Consider the following 23,356-nt stretch of genomic DNA (forward strand, 5'->3'; position numbering starts at 1 on the left):
GGCGTGCATGAGTGGAGGAGTGCGTTAGTGAGTGTTTGGAGTGGGCGAGCGCTTTGCGCTCGATTTCTGCGCACTTTCGCAGCCGTGCTTCGCACGGCCTTACGAGATTAATAGGCCTCTCGCCAGCTTGTGGCGCTCGGGCCTAATAATAAGAATATTAAAATAGTGATAATAAAATATTAATAAAAAATAATAATAATAACATAGTAATAATGAAACAATAATAATAAAACAATTATAATAATAATAGAATAGTCATAATAAAATAGTAATAATGTAATAATTAAATATTAATAGTAAAATTATTATATTAATAACAATGATAATAAACACAGAATAGCAAAAAAGATTATAATTTATTTCCAGATTATTATTTTTTTGCTTTGAACTGCGTCTCGTTGTTTCACAAGGTAAATTGAAAATAAAAACTGACCGCCATACCATAAAATGTAAAAAAATATTACAAATAATATGTACTGTATATATAATTATGTCATTATCAACAAACGGACGACATTAAGAAGAACATTACTAAAACATAACACTAAATTGCTGGTCTCATGCATATAGAACACCCTCCAATAACAAAGAGGGGTAAAAAGTGAACTCAAAGTGGCACCGGGGCAGAAGAAGCGCCTACAGGGCAAAAAAGACACATCTACAGGAGTTTAAATGGCTCTAATTCAGCATTTTTAATCTTTATTTTGAACGTTTCCAGTCGTTTATTTGTCGCGAGACACTTTTCCAGGCAGCACTTCATCATAACTACACTTTTGAATAGAGTCAATATTAATAAACTGCATGTTCACTATCGTTGAGTCATTGTTCATGCTTTATTAAGACTAATTAAGTTGTAGTTACTATTTCTATTGTTTTGTAAAGCACTTTTGAGTTTATGTATAAACTTTGCTATACATTTGATTGTAATTGATCATAAAGTGGTTTTCAATACAACTGTATCTAAACCAAGTCTAAACCAGGACTAAACCAGGACTAAACCAGGACTAAACCAGGACCAAACCAGGACCAAACCAGGACCAAACCAGGACTAAACCAGGACTAAACCAGGTCTAAACCAGGCCTAAACCAGGCCTAAACCAGGACTAAACTAAGACTAAACCAGGCCTAAACCAGGACTAAACCAAGACTAAACCAGGACTAAACCAAGACTAAACCAGGACTAAATCAGGACCAAACCAGGACTAAACCAGGACTAAACCAGGACTAAACCAGGACTAAACCAGGACCAAACCAGGACTAAACCAGGACTAAACCAGGACTAAACCAGGACTAAACCAGGTCTAAACCAGGACTAAACCAGGACTAACCCAGGACCAAACCAGGACTAAACCCGGACCAAACCAGGACTAAACCAGGACTAAACCAGGACCAAACCAGGACTAAACCAGGACTAAACCAAGACCAAACCAGGGACTAAACCAGGTCCAAACCAGGTCTAAACCAGGACTAAACTAGGACTAAACCAGGACTAAACCAGGACTAAACCAGGGCTAAACCAGGGCTAAACCAGGACTAAACCAGGGCTAAACCAGGTCTAAACCAGGGCTAAACCAGGACTAAACCATGTCTAAACCAGATCTAAACCATGGCTAAACCAGGAATAAACCAGGGCTAAACCAGGTCTAAACCAGGGCTAAACCAGGACTAAACCATGTCTAAACCAGATCTAAACCATGGCTAAACCAGGAATAAACCAGGGCTAAACCAGGATTGCAGTCTTAATGCATTCATGTACATTTTTATCATATCTTTAGTTCAAACGTCACTATATTTAAACCCGGAACTAAACCTGGCCTAGCCTGGGACTAAACCAGGACCGAGAGCGGGGCCGGACCACCTACAACAGGACCAAATGCACCCCAAACACTAAAAAACAAGATTAACTTCATCATTTCAAGCCGTTTGAACTCCTGTAGATGTTCTGCTTTCGCTGCTACATGCAAAAAGATAAAAGTACACATTCCGTCCGGCGTCAGACATTTTACACGCCCTGTACACCTCCGCCGCTATCGTCCCCAACTGCACAGCGCTCGCCACGTCCACAGGAACGCGGGGGGGGGAGTAGTCCAGGCCCGCGAGAAGGAACGGCGACTGTGCAACGTCTTTTCAAACTCTTGTCCCCGTTTGGGTGGATTGTTCGGAGCGTCCTCCCGGCGCTTCGGGCGCTTCGAGTCTGTTTGCTCTCGGTCCGTTTGGAGTGCTTTTCGTTTGGTTCGTTTTGGGCAACATTCCTCCGACGGCTCTTTTCGGTTCACCCTCCCTCACAGGGTCTTGTCGCTCTCTTTCTTCAGGTGACTAAAACAGAGTTACACAACATCAGCGTTTAATAAGACGTCAACAGTAAATGTACGTGCAGTAGTAGTAGTAGTAGTAGTAGTAGTAGTAGTAGTAGTAGTAGTAGTAGTAACAACGGCTTTCTGACTCTTTCTCAGTTGATTCCTGCCATTCCTGGTGCACTATGGGACTTTTATGGAAGAGTCTGGCACACGTCCTCATGTCTGTCCCAATGTACAGTGGATGTGTTTATTGTCCCTGTCGTCCACTTGTCCCTGTCGTCCAGTTGTCCCTGACCCATTCATAAACCATCCAAAATATTGACTTAACTATTGATTTTATGCTTTTAAATGTATTCAAAACACTGGTGAAAGATTACCCACGATGTGCTTGTATATATAATATGTGTGTTTGATGCATTTGTTTATTTTATTGATTGTTTTATTGGTATTTTATCTGGATATGTCAAAGAGGCTTGGCTTTGACTCTGTGCTGGCCTCTGTGACTCTGAGCTGGCCTCTTTGACTCTGGCCTCTTTGACTCTGTGCTGGCCTCTGTGACTCTGTGCTGGCCTCTTTGACTCTGGCCTCTTTGACTCTGTGCTGGCCTCTTTGACTCTGTGCTGGCCTCTTTGACTCTGGCCTCTTTGACTCTGTGCTGGCCTCTTTGACTCTGTGCTGGCCTCTGTGACTCTGTGCTGGCCTCTTTGACTCTGTGCTGGCCTCTTTGACCCTGTGCTGGCCTCTTTGACTCTGTGCTGGCCTCTTTGACCCTGTGCTGGCCTCTTTGACTCTGTGCTGGCCTCTTTGACTCTGTGCTGGCCTCTTTGACCCTGTGCTGGCCTCTTTGACCCTGTGCTGGCCTCTGTGACCCTGTGCTGGCCTCTTTGACCCTGTGCTGGCCTCTTTGACTCTGTGCTGGCCTCTTTGACCCTGTGCTGGCCTCTTTGACTCTGTGCTGGCCTCTGTGACCCTGTGCTGGCCTCTGTGACTCTGTGCTGGCCTCTTTGACTCTGTGCTGGCCTCTGTGACCCTGTGCTGGCCTCTTTGACCCTGTGCTGGCCTCTGTGACCCTGTGCTGGCCTCTTTGACCCTGTGCTGGCCTCTTTGACTCTGGCCTCTCTGACTCTGTGCTGGCCTCTGTGACCCTGTGCTGGCCTCTTTGACCCTGTGCTGGCCTCTGTGACTCTGAGCTGGCCTCTTTGACCCTGTGCTGGCCTCTTTGACCCTGTGCTGGCCTCTTTGACCCTGTGCTGGCCTCTTTGACCCTGTGCTGGCCTCTTTGACCCTATGCTGGCCTCTTTGACTCTGTGCTGGCCTCTGTGACACTGTGCTGGCCTCTTTGACCCTGTGCTGGCCTCTGTGACTCTGAGCTGGCCTCTGTGACTCTGTGCTGGCCTCTTTGACTCTGTGCTGGCCTCTTTGACTCTGTGCTGGCCTCTGTGACCCTGTGCTGGCCTCTTTGACCCTGTGCTGGCCTCTGTGACTCTGAGCTGGCCTCTTTGACTCTGGCCTCTTTGACTCTGTGCTGGCCTCTTTGACCCTGTGCTGGCCTCTTTGACTCTGTGCTGGCCTCTTTGACTCTGTGCTGGCCTCTTTGACTCTGGCCTCTTTGACTCTGTGCTGGCCTCTTTGACCCTGTGCTGGCCTCTTTGACTCTGTGCTGGCCTCTTTGACTCTGTGCTGGCCTCTGTGACCCTGTGCTGGCCTCTTTGACTCTGTGCTGGCCTCTTTGACTCTGTGCTGGCCTCTTTGACTCTGTGCTGGCCTCTTTGACCCTGTGCTGGCCTCTTTGACCCTGTGCTGGCCTCTTTGACTCTGTGCTGGCCTCTTTGACTCTGGCCTCTTTGACTCTGTGCTGGCCTCTTTGACTCTGTGCTGGCCTCTTTGACTCTGGCCTCTTTGACTCTGTGCTGGCCTCTTTGACTCTGTGCTGGCCTCTTTGACTCTGTGCTGGCCTCTTTGACTCTGTGCTGGCCTCTTTGACTCTGTGCTGGCCTCTGTGACCCTGTGCTGGCCTCTTTGACTCTGTGCTGGCCTCTTTGACTCTGTGCTGGCCTCTTTGACTCTGTGCTGGCCTCTTTGACCCTGTGCTGGCCTCTTTGACCCTGTGCTGGCCTCTGTGACTCTGTGCTGGCCTCTTTAACTCTGGCCTCTTTGACTCTGTGCTGGCCTCTTTGACTCTGTGCTGGCCTCTTTGACTCTGTGCTGGCCTCTTTGACTCTGGCCTCTTTGACCCTGTGCTGGCCTCTTTGACTCTGTGCTGGCCTCTTTGACCCTGTGCTGGCCTCTTTGACTCTGTGCTGGCCTCTTTGACCCTGTGCTGGCCTCTTTGACTCTGTGCTGGCCTCTTTGACTCTGTGCTGGCCTCTTTGACCCTGTGCTGGCCTCTTTGACCCTGTGCTGGCCTCTGTGACCCTGTGCTGGCCTCTTTGACCCTGTGCTGGCCTCTTTGACTCTGTGCTGGCCTCTTTGACCCTGTGCTGGCCTCTTTGACTCTGTGCTGGCCTCTGTGACCCTGTGCTGGCCTCTGTGACTCTGTGCTGGCCTCTTTGACTCTGTGCTGGCCTCTTTGACCCTGTGCTGGCCTCTTTGACTCTGTGCTGGCCTCTTTGACTCTGTGCTGGCCTCTTTGACCCTGTGCTGGCCTCTTTGACCCTGTGCTGGCCTCTGTGACCCTGTGCTGGCCTCTTTGACCCTGTGCTGGCCTCTTTGACTCTGTGCTGGCCTCTTTGACCCTGTGCTGGCCTCTTTGACTCTGTGCTGGCCTCTGTGACCCTGTGCTGGCCTCTGTGACTCTGTGCTGGCCTCTTTGACTCTGTGCTGGCCTCTGTGACCCTGTGCTGGCCTCTTTGACCCTGTGCTGGCCTCTGTGACCCTGTGCTGGCCTCTTTGACCCTGTGCTGGCCTCTTTGACTCTGGCCTCTCTGACTCTGTGCTGGCCTCTGTGACCCTGTGCTGGCCTCTTTGACCCTGTGCTGGCCTCTGTGACTCTGAGCTGGCCTCTTTGACCCTGTGCTGGCCTCTTTGACCCTGTGCTGGCCTCTTTGACCCTGTGCTGGCCTCTTTGACCCTGTGCTGGCCTCTTTGACCCTATGCTGGCCTCTTTGACTCTGTGCTGGCCTCTGTGACACTGTGCTGGCCTCTTTGACCCTGTGCTGGCCTCTGTGACTCTGAGCTGGCCTCTGTGACTCTGTGCTGGCCTCTTTGACTCTGTGCTGGCCTCTTTGACTCTGTGCTGGCCTCTGTGACCCTGTGCTGGCCTCTTTGACCCTGTGCTGGCCTCTGTGACTCTGAGCTGGCCTCTTTGACTCTGGCCTCTTTGACTCTGTGCTGGCCTCTTTGACCCTGTGCTGGCCTCTTTGACTCTGTGCTGGCCTCTTTGACTCTGTGCTGGCCTCTTTGACTCTGGCCTCTTTGACTCTGTGCTGGCCTCTTTGACCCTGTGCTGGCCTCTTTGACTCTGTGCTGGCCTCTTTGACTCTGTGCTGGCCTCTGTGACCCTGTGCTGGCCTCTTTGACTCTGTGCTGGCCTCTTTGACTCTGTGCTGGCCTCTTTGACCCTGTGCTGGCCTCTTTGACCCTGTGCTGGCCTCTTTGACTCTGTGCTGGCCTCTTTGACTCTGGCCTCTTTGACTCTGTGCTGGCCTCTTTGACTCTGTGCTGGCCTCTTTGACTCTGGCCTCTTTGACTCTGTGCTGGCCTCTTTGACTCTGTGCTGGCCTCTTTGACTCTGTGCTGGCCTCTTTGACTCTGTGCTGGCCTCTTTGACTCTGTGCTGGCCTCTGTGACCCTGTGCTGGCCTCTTTGACTCTGTGCTGGCCTCTTTGACTCTGTGCTGGCCTCTTTGACTCTGTGCTGGCCTCTTTGACCCTGTGCTGGCCTCTTTGACCCTGTGCTGGCCTCTTTGACTCTGTGCTGGCCTCTTTGACTCTGGCCTCTTTGACTCTGTGCTGGCCTCTTTGACTCTGTGCTGGCCTCTTTGACTCTGGCCTCTTTGACTCTGTGCTGGCCTCTTTGACTCTGTGCTGGCCTCTTTGACTCTGTGCTGGCCTCTTTGACTCTGTGCTGGCCTCTTTGACTCTGTGCTGGCCTCTGTGACCCTGTGCTGGCCTCTTTGACTCTGTGCTGGCCTCTTTGACTCTGTGCTGGCCTCTTTGACTCTGTGCTGGCCTCTTTGACCCTGTGCTGGCCTCTTTGACCCTGTGCTGGCCTCTTTGACTCTGTGCTGGCCTCTTTGACTCTGGCCTCTTTGACTCTGTGCTGGCCTCTTTGACTCTGTGCTGGCCTCTTTGACTCTGGCCTCTTTGACTCTGTGCTGGCCTCTTTGACTCTGTGCTGGCCTCTTTGACTCTGTGCTGGCCTCTTTGACTCTGTGCTGGCCTCTTTGACTCTGGCCTCTTTGACCCTGTGCTGGCCTCTTTGACTCTGTGCTGGCCTCTTTGACTCTGGCCTCTTTGACTCTGTGCTGGCCTCTTTGACTCTGTGCTGGCCTCTTTGACTCTGGCCTCTTTGACTCTGTGCTGGCCTCTTTGACTCTGTGCTGGCCTCTTTGACTCTGTGCTGGCCTCTTTGACTCTGTGCTGCCCTCTTTCACTCTGTGCTGCCCTCTTTCACTCTGTGCTGGCCTCTTTCACTCTGTGCTGGCCTCTTTGACCCTGTGCTGGCCTCTTTGACTCTGTGCTGGCCTCTGTGACTCTGTGCTGGCCTCTTTGACCCTGTGCTGGCCTCACTGTCATGAGCTTGACTCTTGGCTCCGACCGCCTCAGCAGGGAGAGACATTCAGATGCTGAATGTCTCTCCCCGCTCTTGGCAGTGCGTGGTGAGTACCTGTAATACTCGTCCTGGGTGAGGGAGTGGTGGTGGTGGTGGATCCACTGCTGTTCCAAGGCCAGTCTCTGGATCTGCAGCTCTGCGCTCTGGGCCTGCTGCATGGCCTGCAGCTGGTGAGCCGCAGACATGGGCCCTGAGAGGGAGGACGACTGGGGCAGCTCACGAAACGGAGCACCTGCCAAACACCCCCAAACACAACACACGCGTCATCAACAGTGTCCGGCCGCACCTCGGTGTAGAATGCTTAGAAAGGGAAATAAAACGGAGTGAGTACATGGACGAGGAGCCTTCTCCTCACCAAACAGCTGTTGGCGGAGCACCTCGCTGTCAGTGAGGGGGTGTGCCAGGATCGGGGTGCCAAGAGTTGCTCCGGGGTATGGGAGGCGTGCTAAAGGAGAGCTCGACGCCAACGGGTCCATCAGGGGGTGAACCCCGCCCGCCGCTGGATGCCAATGATGTAATAGAAAAGACAGGAGATATTCAATAGGGGTCAAAGGAGTGGCTATTTTTAAATGTGAAATGTGTACAATGATCAATAGCACTTTTCTGCACAGTAATAGCATGGTAGCTATGATATACAATGATAAATATATATTTAAAATAATGTATTTAGTCAGTGACCACAATGCGACAGTAGGCGTGGTCAGTCACATTTGCCTGGGCACAACAGTTGCCCTGCACTGTCGGGGTCAACATTAATGTGGGTCAACGGGAGCATCTGACCACTCAATTAGTCCCTTTGGTTTGGACCCGGGCCGAGGATTAATCATATTACCATTAAATAAAAGTGCCCATCATTTGATGTGTAGTTACCAAACTGTTACCGTGCAACACAGTTCATCAACATTCACAGATTGTCTCTGCGGCGTCACAGTCGATCCTCGTTGTAGCAGTTGTACCTGTGTCTTGCTGGTGCAGGTGCAGATGTGAGTGGATGTGTGAATGCTGATGATGATGCGGCGTCACGTTCAACATCTGAAGCCGCCCCAGGTTCTCTCCTCCTCCTCCTCCTCCTCCTCCTCCTCCTCCTCCTCCTCCTCCTCCCCCTCCTGCTCCTCCTCCTCCTCCTGTGCCTCCTGTGCCTCCTGTGCCTCCAGTGCCTCCTGTGCCTCCAGTGCCTCCAGTGCCCCCTGCTGTCCCAGTGCTGCCGCCGCGCTCCCTCTCCCGGTCTCTCTCTCTCTCCCGCTCTCTCTCTCGTTCAGTGAACGCCAGCGCTCTGTCTCTCTCCCGCTCTCTGTCCGCACTTCTGTCCCTCTCGTAGGGCGCAGGGGAGCGGCTCGGGGCGGGGAAGTTTTCCGGGGCAGGGGCAGGTGCGGAGGCCGACGGGAGGTGAGAGGAGGGGAGTGATCCGGGGAACGAAGAATGTGGGGTGCTTTGATGGAGCAAGGACGCTGTGGAGGTGGGCGGGGCGGGCGGTGCTGGGGCCGGCGGCGCCGGAGGAGCTGCAGGAGCCGTCGACGGTGCAGGAGGGGCAGGTGGAGCAGACGCGGGGTGAGAAGAGGGCAAAGACGGGGGCAAAAGAGATGACGGAGCTGGGTTGGGGAGCGGTTGAGGGGCCGGCGCGGTCGGGGGGCGAGTTACCGGAGCCAGCCCTGGATTCTGGAGGTGTGGCGGCGGGGCAGGATGGCTGGGAGGAGGGGGCGTGCCGTAGATGGCCACCTCAGGTCCTCCTCCTCCGGCTCCGAGCAGCAGAGAGTGTGTGTGCGCGCTGGCATGGGCGTGGTGCGAGTGGTGGGCAAGGGCCAGCGCAGCGTGATCGGGCATTGCGCCCGGAGGGTAACCTCGATCATCACTCTTAAACTCGTACCCCGGCTTTAGTCGATCTCGATGCGCATGTATGCCGTGAGGAAACCCCACTCCCCCTAAACCCGCGCCGCCCAGTCCTCCGTGTATGTGACCTGCAGGCATCCCCGGGTGACCAACCGCGGGGCCGCCTTCCAGACTGCCGCCGTACAAGAAGCCCAGAATGGCTGCGGCGGTGGCGGCGTCGGCGGGCAGGTGGTGCGGATGGGCCATGGCGTGGTTCTGAAACTGCGGCAGGAAGAAGGAGGGGTGCACGTGCGGGTGTCCGTGGTGCACCTGCGCGTGGTGGACCGCCGCCGCTCGACTCGCGGCGCCCAGCGGAGACATGGCGTGCGGGCGGGCGTACTCACTCAGAGTTCTCAGGGCTGGCGTGTCGGGGCCTAAGTACGGCCCGCCGATCCCGATGCCGAGACTCCCCTGCGGGCCGACGACCGCTTGGGCGCCACCCATCGAGGGCAGCAGGAGCGAGTGCGGGATGGAGTGGGAGAGGGAAGGGTGGAGGGCGTGTCCGGGGGGCAGGTGCGCGTGCGGGTGCGAGTGGTGGTGCTGCGGGTGGTGCTGCTGGTGATGGTTGACCGAAGAGGCGGAGGAAGAGGACGGGTCGAGGATGATGGAAGAAGACGACGGGAAGAAGAGAGAAGATCCTCCACGAGCGGGTCCGACCGCACTCACTTCCTTCTGCTGAAAAACACAGTCAAATCAACACTATTAATTATTATTCTTTTATCTTTCCAGGAAATATATTCAAATTTCTTCCTCAAAAGTCTAAATTCTGCTCCAAACCACATGCTTTTACTGACAGTTAGACATGACTGAATGGCCCGGCTTTACTCTGTGTGCACGATAATCATTTTAAAGTTTTATCAGATCAGACGTTAAGTTATGATACAATCGGCCTTTTGAACAGCGCCTTGTTACTATGTATTATTTCTAACTGAATGCAGTTTCGCACACGGACGTGAACAAGAACTGGAGGCAGAAGAGTAGACGGGACAACAAATAAATAATCTTAAACAAGTAATGAATGCTATCCAGTCCACTCTAAGTGTATATTCTCCAGCGATGTCCAAACAAAATACTGCGGCAGGATTTGGTGTAGACTGGTTTAGTCCTGGTATGTCCTAGTTTAGACCTGGGTTAGACCACGTGTCTTGGTTTTGTCCTGGTTTAATAATAATAATAATAACTTTTATTTATAAATCTGATCAATGACAATTTGAACGATTCTCCATCTCTCCCTTTCTCTCTCTTTCTTTCTCTTTCATTCTCTCCTTTTTTTTTTTTTTTTAAATGGTATAGGGTTAAACACATACTTTGAAGACGTGTAACTACTGAAGGTGGTAGTAATGTGGCACTTTATTTATACCAACCACCATTAAACACCAAAGAAGAAGAAGAAGAAGAACTTGCCCCTTTGCTGGACTTGCCCCATTACTGGACTTGCCCCTTTGCTGGACTTGCCCCATTGCTGAACTTGCCCCATTACTGGACTTGCCCCATTGTTGGACTTGCCCCTTTGCTGGACTTGCCCATTTGCTGGACTTGCCCCATTACTGGACTTGCCCCTTTGCTGGACTTGCCCCATTGCTGAACTTGCCCCATTACTGGACTTGCCCCTTTGCTGATCTTTCCCCTTTCCTGAACTTGCCCAATTGCTGAACTTGCCCCATTACTGGACTTGCCCCATTGTTGGACTTGCCCCATTACTGGACTTGCCCCATTACTGGACTTGCCCCATTACAGGACTTTCCCCATTGCTGAACTTGCCCCATTACTGGACTTGCCCCATTGCTGAACTTGCCCCATTACTGGACTTTCCCCATTGCTGAACTTGCCCCATTACTGGACTTGCCCCATTGCTGAACTTGCCCCATTACTGGACTTGCCCCATTGCTGGACTTGCCCCATTGCTGAACTTGCCCCATTACTGGACTTGCCCCATTACTGGACTTGCCCCATTGCTGAACTTGCCCCATTACTGGACTTGCCCCATTGCTGGACTTGCCCCTTTGCTGAACTTTCCCCTTTGCTGAACTTTCCCCTTTGCTAGACTTGCCCCATTGCTGGACTTGTTGGTGTCTTTATCGCGTCAGGATTCGCTCACCTGGAGATGTCGGTCCAGTTCGCGCTCTCTCTCCCTCTCCCGCTCCCTCTCTTTCTCCCTCAGGTCTCTCGCCCTTTGCTCGACCTCCCGCCTCGCCCGCTCGATCATCTCGTTGCGTTTCTTCCACAGTTTGGAGCCGTCCAGGGGCACGAACAGGACGTCGCTGCGGGCGCAAGAGTTTCCACTGCCCCGATCCAGGACCTTATGAAACCTGAAATAATGATGACGACCATTAGAGTTACAGAGAAATCCTCTTTCTTTGACCGGTGTTGAACTGGTTTTTGCCGTTTGAGAGACAATGACAGTGTAACACGAGTCATATGCAAATCCTACTATAAACTATATATAGACTATATCAACCAATTGATAATACAACTGGGTTTAATCATGGTCTTTACCTGAGGAATTCATGGTTTATTTGTGCTTATTCCAAGTTTAGACCTGGTTTAGTCCTGGTTTAGACCTGGTCCTGGTTTAGTCCTGGTTTAGACCTGTTTTACACCTGGTTTAGTCCTGGTTTAGACCTGGTTTAGACCTGGTTTAGTCCTGGTTTAGTCCCGGTTTAGACCTGGTTTAGTCCTGGTTTAAACCTGGTTTAGTCCTGGTTTAGACCTGGTTTGGTCCTGGTTTGGTCCTGATTTCGATCTGTTAAATTACAGTATGGTACAGGCTGGTCTTGAAATCATTTAGTCCAAGTTTAGTCCTAGTTTAGACCTGGAATGATCTTGGTTTGTTCTATTGGTAAAGTCTGTAATGTCCTGTTATGGCCTAGGCTAGACCCAGTGAGTCTTAGTTTTGACCTGGTTAAATCTTGCTTTAGTCCTAGTTTAGACTTAATTTAGTCCTGATTTAGTCCTACTAATTGTATTGTAGTTAGATAGTTAGTCCTAGTTTAGACTTAATTTTAGTCCTACTTACTGTATTCTAATTAGATAGAGTTAGTTGTAGTTTAGTCCTCAATTAAGACTCAGTTTAGTTACTTTAGACCTGGGATAGTCCTGATTTAGTCCTACTTATTATTTTCTAGTTAGACAGAGTTAGTCCTAGTTAAGACTCAATTAAGACTCGGTTTAGTTACTTCAGACCTGGTATAGTCCTGATTTAGACTCGGTTTATCCCTCAAAGACCTCTGGACCTCTATGGAAACTACTGCTCCTTCTAACCGTGTTTTCTTACCTGGCAGACTGACTTGCGTGGATGGGAATGTCCACAGGTTTGGGCTCGGGGGACGGGCTCCTCAGCACTGGCGGCGGGCTGGTTTCCTCTTCCCTTTCCTCCACGGGCTCTTCTTTGATCACCGGCGCAGCGGACGAACCTGAATCCGCGTGACCGTCCCCGGCAGCTACCGCCGCATTCGGGCCGGCGGCGGTTGAGACGTTACCGGCAGAATTACTAAGAGGCGGCGGCCCTTTCGAAACACCTTGAGGCGACAGCGTTTGCGCATTGCTGCCGGCGTTGGCTGCGGCGGCGTTGCTATTGCTAGTCCCCACGCTACTGCTCCCGTTCGAATGATAACTCCCGCTAAACGGGGGCGGCGGGTGGCTGTTGAGGGCGCCGCCATGGAACGGAGCGGGTCGACAGCCGGGCGAACAGCTCGACGCCGGAAGCGACCCGGACGAAGGGCCGGAGGGGTAGGAGGGGAATTGGGTGGTGGACGGGCTGGGAAGGGGCGACAGGGGCGTCGGAGGGGTCTGCGCGGACGACTGGTAATGAGCGGGCCGTGAGTTTGCCGGAGCTGCCGGTTGGTTGTGGGAGCTTTGCGAAGGCGGGTACGAGGGATTTGGCGGGAAATGCGCCGAGGACGAGGGCGACAAGGCGGGAGGCTGGTTGGATCCGCCGCGATTCTGGTACAAAGACGAGCCGGAATCCCTTTCTCTATCCCTGGCTTGGTAGTGGGCATGGGACGGGTGTTGCGCTCCCCCCGGTGGATACTCTCTGCCCATGTTGAGACCACCGGAGGGGCTGAGGTACTCCCGATTCGTACCGGTAGAAGCGGGCGCCCCGGAAGGAAAGTCTCTCTCCCTGTCTCGGAGGAAGTGTTCCGGAGCAGACGAAGGCGGCGGGTGTGCTGGGTCCATCGCAGGGGGGAACTCTCGATTGGCTGAGTTTGGAGTGAGGGGCGGCATGGAGGAGTGGTTTGGGGTATTGTTTTGGGGCGACGCAGGCGGGTCTCGAGTCAACATAGCGTTGACGGGCAGCCCATTGGAGGAAGTACTGCTATTGCTATTTTGATCTTTCGCTTGACCGCCAAACTCTCCCCATCTCGCGGCATCTTTCTCCCGCGGATGGCCGACACTTGCGCCGTTCGGTCCGTAATCCCGTGGCTGGTTTTGGCTCGGCGGCGGACCCTCCCTTCCGCCCTCCCGCTCCCTGTCCCGTTCCCGGTCTCTAAAAGCCGGACCGTAGTCTCTCCTGTCTCCCATGTTTGCTCCCCCTTCTCTTCCTTCCCGTTGGAACTCGCGGTTCTGACCCACCGGAAGCGCCCCAAACTCGCGACTCCCACTATTACTTGTGCTATTGCCGGCGATCGACTCCCCCCTCGTCGCCCGGTCCCGCTCCCGCTCGCCCGGAGCCAGCGCCGCCCTGTCCCGCTCCGCCCCCGTGTACCTGGGCATGTATTCGCGGTGGTGGTGCGGCAGGTACGGCGGGTGAGACGAAACGTGCCGTGAGGACGGCGGGTTGTAGACGGACGGGAGCTGCTGCTGCTGTACGGGAGGCTGATGCTGATGGTGGTTGTTCGGGTAGCGGCTGTACCCCCAATTCCCGTGGCAACCGGTCGGCGTGGGCCCGTGCCATGTCGAGGCGCCGTAGTGGTGCGGAAGGGACGTCTGCGGCTGCGGACTGCTTTGAGAGAGAAGGGACGGCGGCGTCGACTGCGCTTTGTCTAAAATCTTGTCTTTATCGGGTTTCTCTCTCTCGGTTTTGACGTCGGCCGACAGGTTCTGCGCGCTAACTTCCAGCGGCTTTAGGGCAGGCGGCGGTGGCAGAGGCGGGGGCAACGGGTGGGGAAGGGTCGGACAATCCCCTCCCGACGCCGCGGCCTTAGTGACACTTTGAGGGCTGACTTTGGGGTTCGCTCTGTTGCTGCTGCCGTCGCCGACACCCGCGGTGCCGCCGTACTCGACTTTGCACACCAACTTAGAGTCCATGGAAAAGTAGGATTTCCTCGCACTGCTGCTGTCGTTGGACGAATCGCCGGCCCCACGCAGGGACGGGGACGGGCCGGACGAGGAGCCCGGCGTCGTCGGGGGCTTGAGCGACGGAAAGTCCTCCCCCGTCGTGTCCGCCTCGTGCTTCTCCCCGTCTCGACCTCCGTCCTCTCCTCTCAAGTCTCTCATGGCCCTGTGCTCCTCTCCCGCCGCCTTCGCAGCGCCGCCGTCTTTGTTTTTATCGCCGTCTTTTTGCTTAGGTGAGTCGGGGCCGTCCGAGTCGGAGTCCAGGCTGCCCAGAGGGGAGGCGGACATGCTCGGGGATGAGGAACGATTGTCTTGGTCTATGTCCCGCCCGCTGCTCAGGCTGCTGCTGCTGTTGGCCAGGCTCCCGACGACGGAACTCCTGCTGCCCTGCGATTGGCCGTCCTCGTTGTCGCTCTCGCGGGATTGGCCGGCGGCCGACGTGGGAGGCGGGGCACTGGAGGGAGTCGAGCTGTCGGTCGCGTGTGTGGACGGAGGGGGATTTGGGGTGGAGGCCGTCTCCTGAAGAAGAAGAAGAAAAACAACACGTCTGAGCTCAGGAAAAGTGTAATTTGTAATAAGAAAAAACCTGTCCAAGCGTCCGAGAATATTTACATCTGAGAGAAGACTGGAATATGAATGACTAAACTAATACAAGAGCCACATTAACGTCAGAGCATGTTTTTAGAAGTATAAACTGCACTTTGGCTGCCGTCTCACTTGTCCTGGTTTGCTCCTGGATCATGGCACTTTTCTTCTTGTTTCAGTCCTGGTCGTGTCACAAGACTTTCAAATTCTTTTACACAATAAAACTGATATTTTCAACATAAAACAATAGAACTTTCTTTATGTTGCCGTGTGGTTTTCTAATAGCAAAGGTCATTCTAAAACGGAAAGGTTTTTAGGTTTTTTAGCATAAATACTTGCTTTTAAGGGTCTGGGTCGAGCCTTTTAATGACATTTTGCTTTAGGGACTAATTTGACTGTATATTGTTGTATGTGTATGGTTCACTGTAAGTTTTTTGTGTTTTATTTTGTGTCTTCGGTCCAAACAAAGAAAATGTATTTACTTACTTGCTTTAAATCTTGTATCTAGTTTCAACACTAGTTTTATTATCAATTAGTATTATTTTCAAGCCCTAAGTCCTGGTACAAGTTAATTTCCAGATTTAGTCCTGATTTTGATGCGGCGTCTCTTTAAGTGTGAACACAGCCTGCATCGTGTTTTACATGATAAAATTGAAGATTAAATTTGACTTAAACAACGGCAACGTTCGCAATTTGCTAACGACAACCATCCAAACGGCGATTGCGATTTGATTGCAATTACTCGTCTTGTTTTTCGTTTGTTTTTTACATAGATTTCACAGTTTGACAAAGAAGTTACAGTTTAATAAAGACGTTCTCAACAGCAGAAGTGGGAGACGACAACAGAAATTCATACCTCTTTTCACATTTGTCATAATTACGAGGACAATACGCAGACAACGTTTTGACAATCCGCCAAAACTGCGCTCGAACGCGTCTGTAAATGTCGCGGCCACAGTTCACGCGTCGCACTTAAGTAAACGGATCGTAAATTGCACGGCAAAGGCTCAGAAATGTCCCGTTTATACCCTTGTTCGGAAGACACGCCGCAATCACATGCCGACATTAGATGTTGGTTAGATGTTAGTTGTGACATTTTTTCGTTCTTGATCCATCTCCCGCCTCTACTTAACGGGCTTTAATGACATAAACAAGACCAACCTGGACTTTCTGCCTTTTTGGAGGAGAGACGAGCTCCTCCCCCTCGCTCTCCGATGAATCATGGCCTTGTGATCTCCGGCTGAAGCGGTTCGCAGCCAGTTCCTCGGCAGCAACTCTTTGCTGGAACAACACAACACGAGAGTCTTAATTCCGCGGCGACGCCTAATAGGGACGCGTCTGTTTTTAGAACGGAGCGAGCGTACATCGCAGTCGAACCCGCGAACCAGATGGATTCACGGGCATGAGTAAGCGAGGTGATGGGTGGAGTCACTGTGCAATGATGTTACTCGAGTAGAAGTAGAAAAACTACATGGGGAAATGACTTTATGATGTGGAGATAATGTAATGTGAAGGACAAAATGTTAGATAATGCACAAAATCTGGTGTTTTCAAAGGACAGACAGAAAAAATGGAAGAAAGCAATCATCTCTGACACACAATGTTCAGTTAATATTGTCAAAATAAAGCTTTAGTCACTTGTGGGAAGAGGAAGCAACACTTTTACTCGAGTAAAGTGGTAAGAGGCGTGTGGTGGTAAATAATGACATCTACATGAAGTATTTCTGAATCATTTTTACACTTTTCTGTATCTTAATTATATTCAAAGTATATTCTGTAAGTTACATTGTTATAATTAAATATATGTTTTTTATTATTTATCTTTATTTTCTTTATTTATCTTTATTTTTGACAGCATATTCTGAATCTTCCTGCTGTTCCTGCCACACTGTAGGACAAACAAAGGTCGTCTTATATTACATGTTCTTATCGAGTGCATTTCGGAGGGCTTGAACTATCAATACTGCAATATTGCCTAAAACCATCATTAATATCGCAAATATATCACAATAACACCAAGCGAGGTCCTCCGTCTGACAGTAAATGTGTGTTTTTATAATGAAAACACAGAAAAAGCTGATTTTATGCACAATTTTCCTTCTTCTGTATAAATATGCCTTGATTTTGTCTCTGTTAAGTTTTTATTTTGCATATTACATTAAGGCAGCGACATGATTGTGTTATAAAGTATATTTAAATATCACAATACTATCAATATTGCAGCATAACAATGATTTCAAATATTGTGCTGCTCAAATGAGAAGGTTTTACAATCTTACTACTTTAAAAATGGGCTTTAACATCATAATTAAGGCAAACTCAGAACTTTACTGTTATATTTGCCACTTCTACTCGACTAATATTTCCATGTAACTCTACTTTTACGTCCCGCTCTTACTCGAGTACACTTTCTGCTTCCACACGCGCACAAACACTTTAAATTAAACTCTTTTCCCCCCGTGGCCGGCCCTTCATGCATAAGTCTGGCACCGGCGCAGATTTATACGGACTCGCGGCAAATTGAAAAAGCCCCCGAAAATGAGAAATGGCCGAGCGCTCACCGTTTGTCTGTCGCTTCGCTCGTTCCGAGAGGGGCTTGTGTGAGGCCGCCTCCCCCTTCTCTCCTCGCTCGCCCCTCGCCTTCGCCCGCTGCGCATGGGCGCCTGGACCGCCGCCACAGAGACACAAATGAATCCAGGGGGAAAAGCACAGAGGGGGAACCACAAACGACTGCAACTGATGATTACTTTATTTTAGATGTGACGAGCAAATGATGCTACTTTGTGCTTTTTTTAAATCAACTGTTTTCCTAGAATTAAAGTCAAATATGTTCACAAAATAGTCGATTAATCATGACTATTCCGTTCCGTAATCGCGTTTGATCGTCGTAATCTGGGCTATTACGTATGAAAACGCGTATTAATGACAAAGACTGTGGAGTTATTGAATCGAAATGTCAAAAAAGATTTTAAAAATGTCAGATTTCCACTTTATTTATGACATTCTTCATCTAGAACCCGTCATTCCACTTTCATTTGGTTGGTTTAAAAAGTCTTTACAATAATTGCAATAATATTTTGACTATTTTGTCGACTAGTCAAACGATTCTTTCTACTTTTTAAATTCACGCAAACAAAGTACCGTATTTTCCGGAGTATAAGTCACATTGGAGTATAAGTCGCACCAGCCAAAAAATGCATAATAGAGAAGAAAAAAACATATATAAGTCGCACTGGAGTATGAAATGCGGTTGCAAGTGTGAAAATAACAAATAATATCACATATAAGTCGCTCCGGAGTATGACTATGACAATGAAAAAAGGTGCCACTTATAGTCCGGAAAATACCGTAATCTGCAGCCCTGAACTGCAGACCTATTAACCAAGAATATTTGCCAATAATCTGCAGTTTGTTTTTTTGACATTTCCATTCAAATACGTCTCTGTCAAACGTCTTCTCGAGCACATCGAAGTCGCCAAAACGTGCGGTTAGCGTTAGCCGTGGCGGCGTCATGCTGTCCGTACCGATTCTTTGTGTGTCCTGGTTTTCATGACGCCGTCCTTATAACGTCCATCTCACACAAACCATACTGCGTTGAACGAGTCGCCGATGTCGCTGAGATTCTACGCCGTGAGAGCTACAAAACCTGGGGTAGGAAACAGGACAGAATTAGCTGAAATGTCCCGGTGTAACCTGCTTTTGACTGGTTATTGTGTCGTTGCTGTGAGAGGGAAAGTTATTTCATTAAAGGCGTTTTACTGCTTAAAATACCGCGTGAAAAACCTGCACGACAATATCGATTTATCGTTGGACAAATAAAAGCCAGAACAACATTTTTCGCGACTCTGTGTAAATTGTGTGTGTTTATTGTCTTGTATTTGCATTTGCGGGAATATTTTGTTGCTTTTTTGTCTTGTACCATGAGATTTGAGTGGAAAAAGTAACTCCTATTCCTCTATTAATTGCGCTTCATGTTTTTAAACGTCAGTGACTTGAAGTATTTTCAATATTATCGTTTATCGTGACCTTTTTCTGTGTGTAATTGCACCTCAAAATGTACTCATCTCGGTCGGACTCCTAAACTACATGGTTGTATGATATTTATTGCAATATTTTTGGAGTAGTGTTGACAAAAGTATCGAACATCAGATAATAATTGATACTAGTAAAAATCATAAACAGAACAAGCTTTGGCCTCTCCAGAACAGTCTTAGATGATCTCAAGCTTTATTACCGTATTTTCCAGACTATAAGATGCACTTTATTTCATAGTATTTGCCGGGGTGCGACTTATGTTATGAATTATGCTTATACTTATACTTATATACTTATATGTGATGTTATGTGTTATTTTCACACTTGCAACTGCATTTCATACTCCAGTGCGACTTATATATGTTTTTTTCTTCTCTTTAATGCATTTTTTGGGGACTTATACTCCGGTGCGACTTATAGTCCGGAAAATACGGTATTTTTTTGTGTTGGAAATGTCAGTCTATTGTTTTAAATAATAAGAGTATTTTTAATTTTCATTGTGATATCCAAATCGTTATCAACTATCAAGTATTTTCCTTCGTGACACTCGTGATACTTCAAGGCTCAGACTCGTGACTGTCATATTGCAACGACTTGAAACCATAAAACTGCTTCATAACAGTTATTTCTTCTGGTTGTTTGCACTGAAATGGAGCAAAGGATCATGGTCTTTGTAGTTCTTACGTTTTTTGATACAACAACACAATGCGTTTAAGCGAAGAGGCTTGTAATTCAATACATAGTGACGGATCGTGATGTTATTCTGCACTTTTGACGATACAATAATTATGATATTTCTGTTATAGTTCCATTTCCACTGGGGCTGTGCTGCTTTTGTCTTTTATTTCATTAATCAATGATGTCTTGGTCAATTTGAATTAGTCGACTGTCGGTATTTATCATTTCTTCAGGATTTTAAACGAGTTTTATGGACGGTTTAATCCACCTTTTCTTATGAAGCTTCTGCCTGCACTTTTATGTGAATAAATGCCACGCCCTCTTTTAGTCGATCTCGATCAAGAACGTCTTTAATCAACTGCAGTCTTACTGCCCACTCCTAATCTCCATGGAGACAAGCAGCTGGCACAACCTCTGCCAGAAAAAGGAGATATGTTTGACCTTCATGACACTGTTTTTACTGTTTTCTTCTTGAATTACACGATATCTCTGTGTTCGGTTCACGACTCACAATGTTGTGAGACTGAAATAATTCATATTTTGCATGAAAAACCTAAAGTTGTGTCGGTACAATAGTAAAACTGGAGTCTAATACTAAAGAAAAGGCCTGATATTTCTCACTTCTGATTTTGATGCACAAGGAAAATAAAAAAATAGACAATAGAATGTACTTTTTAGCAAAGATAATTAACATTTCATATACATTCTTATACAAGTCCTGACATAGATTAAGACCTTTCTAAAATGTTGTCCTATTTCTGTGATTTTCTTTCAGTATCATTTAGTCTCTTGGTATTGATTTATTTCCATGTTATTTTTTAAACAATACTTATTTAAATAACTATTGCTAACACAATCTTTTTTCATGAAATAAGTCTTTGAAAAGCCAAAACCTCCATTGTTTTAGACCAGTGGTTCTCAAACTTCTCACACCAAGTACCACCTGTGACCCTTCGAGCACCACCAGATCTAAACCGGGTCTAAAAGGGGACTATTCTAGGTCTAAACTACGGCTAAAAGAGAGGTCTAAAAGAGGTCTAAAAGAGGTCTAAAGAGAGGTCTAAAAGAGAGGTCTAAAAGAGGGCTAAAGAGAGGTCTAAAAGAGGTCTAAAAGAGGTCTAAAGAGAGGTCTAAAAGAGAGGTCTAAAAGAGGTCTAAAAGAGGTCTAAAAGAGGTCTAAAGAGAGGTCTAAAAGAGAGGTCTAAAGAGAGGTCTAAAAGAGGTCTAAAAGAGGTCTAAAAGAGGTCTAAAGAGAGGTCTAAAAGAGAGGTCTAAAAGAGGGCTAAAGAGAGGTCTAAAAGAGGTCTAAAAGAGGTCTAAAGAGAGGTCTAAAAGAGAGGTCTAAAAGAGGTCTAAAAGAGGTCTAAAAGAGGTCTAAAGAGAGGTCTAAAAGAGAGGTCTAAAGAGAGGTCTAAAAGAGGTCTAAAAGAGGTCTAAAAGAGGTCTAAAAGAGAGGTCTAAAGAGAGGTCTAAAAGAGGTATAAAGAGAGGTCTAAAAGAGGTCTAAAAGAGGTCTAAAAGAGGTCTAAAAGAGAGGTCTAAAGAGAGGTCTAAAAGAGGTATAAAGAGAGGTCTAAAAGAGGTCTAAAAGAGGTCTAAAGAGAGGTCTAAAAGAGAGGTCTAAAAGAGGTCTAAAAGAGGTCTAAAAGAGGTCTAAAAGAGGTCTAAAAGAGGTCTAAAGAGAGGTCTAAAAGAGAGGTCTAAAGAGAGGTCTAAAAGAGGTCTAAAAGAGGTCTAAAAGAGGTCTAAAAGAGGTCTAAAGAGAGGTCTAAAAGAGGTATAAAGAGAGGTATAAAGAGAGGTATAAAAGAGGTCTAAAGAGAGGTCTAAAGAGAGGTCTAAAAGAGGTCTAAAAGAGGTCTAAAAGAGTTATAAAGAGAGGTATAAAAGAGGTCTAAAGAGAGGTCTAAAGAGAGGTCTAAAAGAGGTCTAAAAGAGGTCTAAAAGAGGTCTAAAGAGAGGTCTAAAAGAGAGGTCTAAAGAGAGGTCTAAAAGAGGTCTAAAAGAGGTCTAAAAGAGGTCTAAAAGAGAGGTCTAAAGAGAGGTCTAAAAGAGGTATAAAGAGAGGTATAAAGAGAGGTATAAACGAGGTCTAAAGAGAGGTCTAAAGAGAGGTCTAAAAGAGGTCTAAAAGAGGTCTAAAAGAGTTATAAAGAGAGGTATAAAAGAGGTCTAAAGAGAGGTCTAAAGAGAGGTCTAAAAGAGGTCTAAAAGAGAGGTCTAAAGAGAGGTCTAAAAGAGGTCTGAAAGATAGGTCTAAAGAGAGGTCTAAAAGAGGTATAAAGAGAGGTATAAAAGAGGTCTAAAGAGAGGTATAAAGAGAGGTCTAAAAGAGGTCTAAAGAGAGGTCTAAAGAGAGGTCTAAAAGAGGTCTAAAAGAGAGGTCTAAAAGAGAGGTCTTAAGGGAGGTCTAAAGAGAGGTCTTAAGGGAGGTCTAAAGAGAGGTCTAAAGAGAGGTCTAAAAGAGAGGTCTAAAAGAGGTCTAAAGAGAGGTCTAAAAGAGGTCTAAAAGAGAGGTCTAAAGAGAGGTCTAAAAGAGGTCTAAAAGAGGTCTAAAAGAGAGGTCTAAAGAGAGGTCTAAAGCAGGTCTAAAGAGAGGTCTAAAAGAGGTCTAAAAGAGAGGTCTAAAGAGAGGTCTAAAAGAGGTCTAAAAGAGAGGTCTAAAGAGAGGTCTAAAGAGGTCTAAAAGAGAGGTCTAAAAGAGGTCTAAAGAGAGGTCTAAAGCAGGTCTAAAGAGAGGTCTAAAAGAGGTCTAAAAGAGGTCTAAAGAGAGGTCTAAAAGAGAGGTCTAAAGAGAGGTCTAAAAGAGGTATAAAAGAGAGGTCTAAAGAGAGGTCTAAAGATATGTCTAAAAGAGGTATAAAGAGAGGTCTAAAAGAGGTCTAAAAGAGGTCTAAAAGAGGTCTAAAAGAGGTATAAAGAGAGGTCTAAAAGAGGTCTAAAGGATGAATCACTTTGTTTACTCATTCTAAATCAAAGAAGACAAAAATATAGATTAAATTGACTTTATCTTCAGCAAATATTTGAACTGCAGAGGAATCCACGTACCCCAGTTTGAGAACCACTGTTTTGGAGTTATTTTTCTCCAGATACATAACATGATTATAGCACATCCATAAATGTGTTCTCCTGAAATACACGAGGCTAATATTACATACCAATCACCAGACGCTGACATATTGATATTTGATCACATTTCCGTGTCTGATACGAAGCACATGATTATTAGTTAAGGCTGTGCAATAAATTAATTGATATTTAATACAGATTAAGGTTCAGTCGTTTCTAATCGCCAAAGATCAGCTTGTGTCGTTATAATTGAGAGTAAAAGGTTGTGGTTATGAGCCGGGGTCAGATTTTGGAGGAAGGAATTGGACAAACTTGTGAGTTAAATTGCAATAATCATAAATGTCTATTGTTTATGGTCAGAAAATGTGAATTAAATGCCATTAGCTGTTCTTAATAAGACCAAATAAAATGTAAGTTTCAGCCCTTTTATTGGGTATAATCTGACCCCGCGGTGGTGTTTGGGGGGGACAGCAGACTGGGACATGTCTCGTGTTGCCCCCCCCAAACCCCTGACTCCTCTGCACCTTCACCACAACAGCCAAAGCTCACACTTGTGGTTAACCCCTGTGTCCCGGCCTGAATCACAGGTTTACAGTGAAATATGAGCCCGCTGAGCACCGCCATCAGATTTGTATTAGTTTACAGAGACTTCAGTCCATTCATTCATGCACCACAGTGATGATGAAGAAGGGTCTCATGCATTTTAAATGAGGTTATAAATAGAGCAAGAAGAAACATATTTAGAGGTAGTTGAGACGCTGTAGAGCAGGAACATTGTT

At 47.9% G+C, this 23,356-nt stretch overlaps 1 protein-coding gene across 5 annotated transcripts in view; it reads right to left on the reverse strand.

Annotated features, from left to right (window-relative positions):
• Positions 1 to 1,895: 1,895 nt before the first annotated feature.
• atn1 (atrophin 1) overlaps positions 1,896 to 23,356 on the reverse strand; it is a 22,914-nt gene continuing 1,453 nt past the window's right edge. Inside the window, exons 2-10 of one of the 5 annotated variants that reach the window (XM_072460230.1) lie at positions 18,320 to 18,441; positions 17,357 to 17,458; positions 15,957 to 16,076; positions 12,211 to 14,729; positions 11,035 to 11,245; positions 8,027 to 9,608; positions 7,402 to 7,569; positions 7,125 to 7,302; positions 1,896 to 2,316 (exon numbers count right to left, since the gene is read on the reverse strand). In XM_072460230.1, coding sequence (XP_072316331.1) covers positions 2,283 to 2,316; positions 7,125 to 7,302; positions 7,402 to 7,569; positions 8,027 to 9,608; positions 11,035 to 11,245; positions 12,211 to 14,729; positions 15,957 to 16,076; positions 17,357 to 17,458; positions 18,320 to 18,346 — 4,941 coding nt within the window. In that variant the 5' untranslated portion in view covers positions 18,347 to 18,441 and the 3' untranslated portion in view covers positions 1,896 to 2,282. Of the gene's footprint in view, positions 2,317 to 7,124; positions 7,303 to 7,401; positions 7,583 to 8,026; positions 9,612 to 11,034; positions 11,246 to 12,210; positions 14,730 to 15,956; positions 16,077 to 17,356; positions 17,459 to 18,319; positions 18,442 to 23,356 lie in introns of those variants that run through there. The other 4 variants (XM_072460231.1, XM_072460229.1, XR_011929040.1 and 1 more) reach the window with 4 other exon arrangements.

Source organism: Eucyclogobius newberryi, unplaced genomic scaffold (assembly GCF_026437365.1).
Source record: "Eucyclogobius newberryi isolate DKJ021-1_F unplaced genomic scaffold, fEucNew1.0.hap1 SCAF_3, whole genome shotgun sequence".
NCBI classification, from domain to species: Eukaryota; Metazoa; Chordata; class Actinopteri; order Gobiiformes; family Gobiidae; genus Eucyclogobius; species Eucyclogobius newberryi.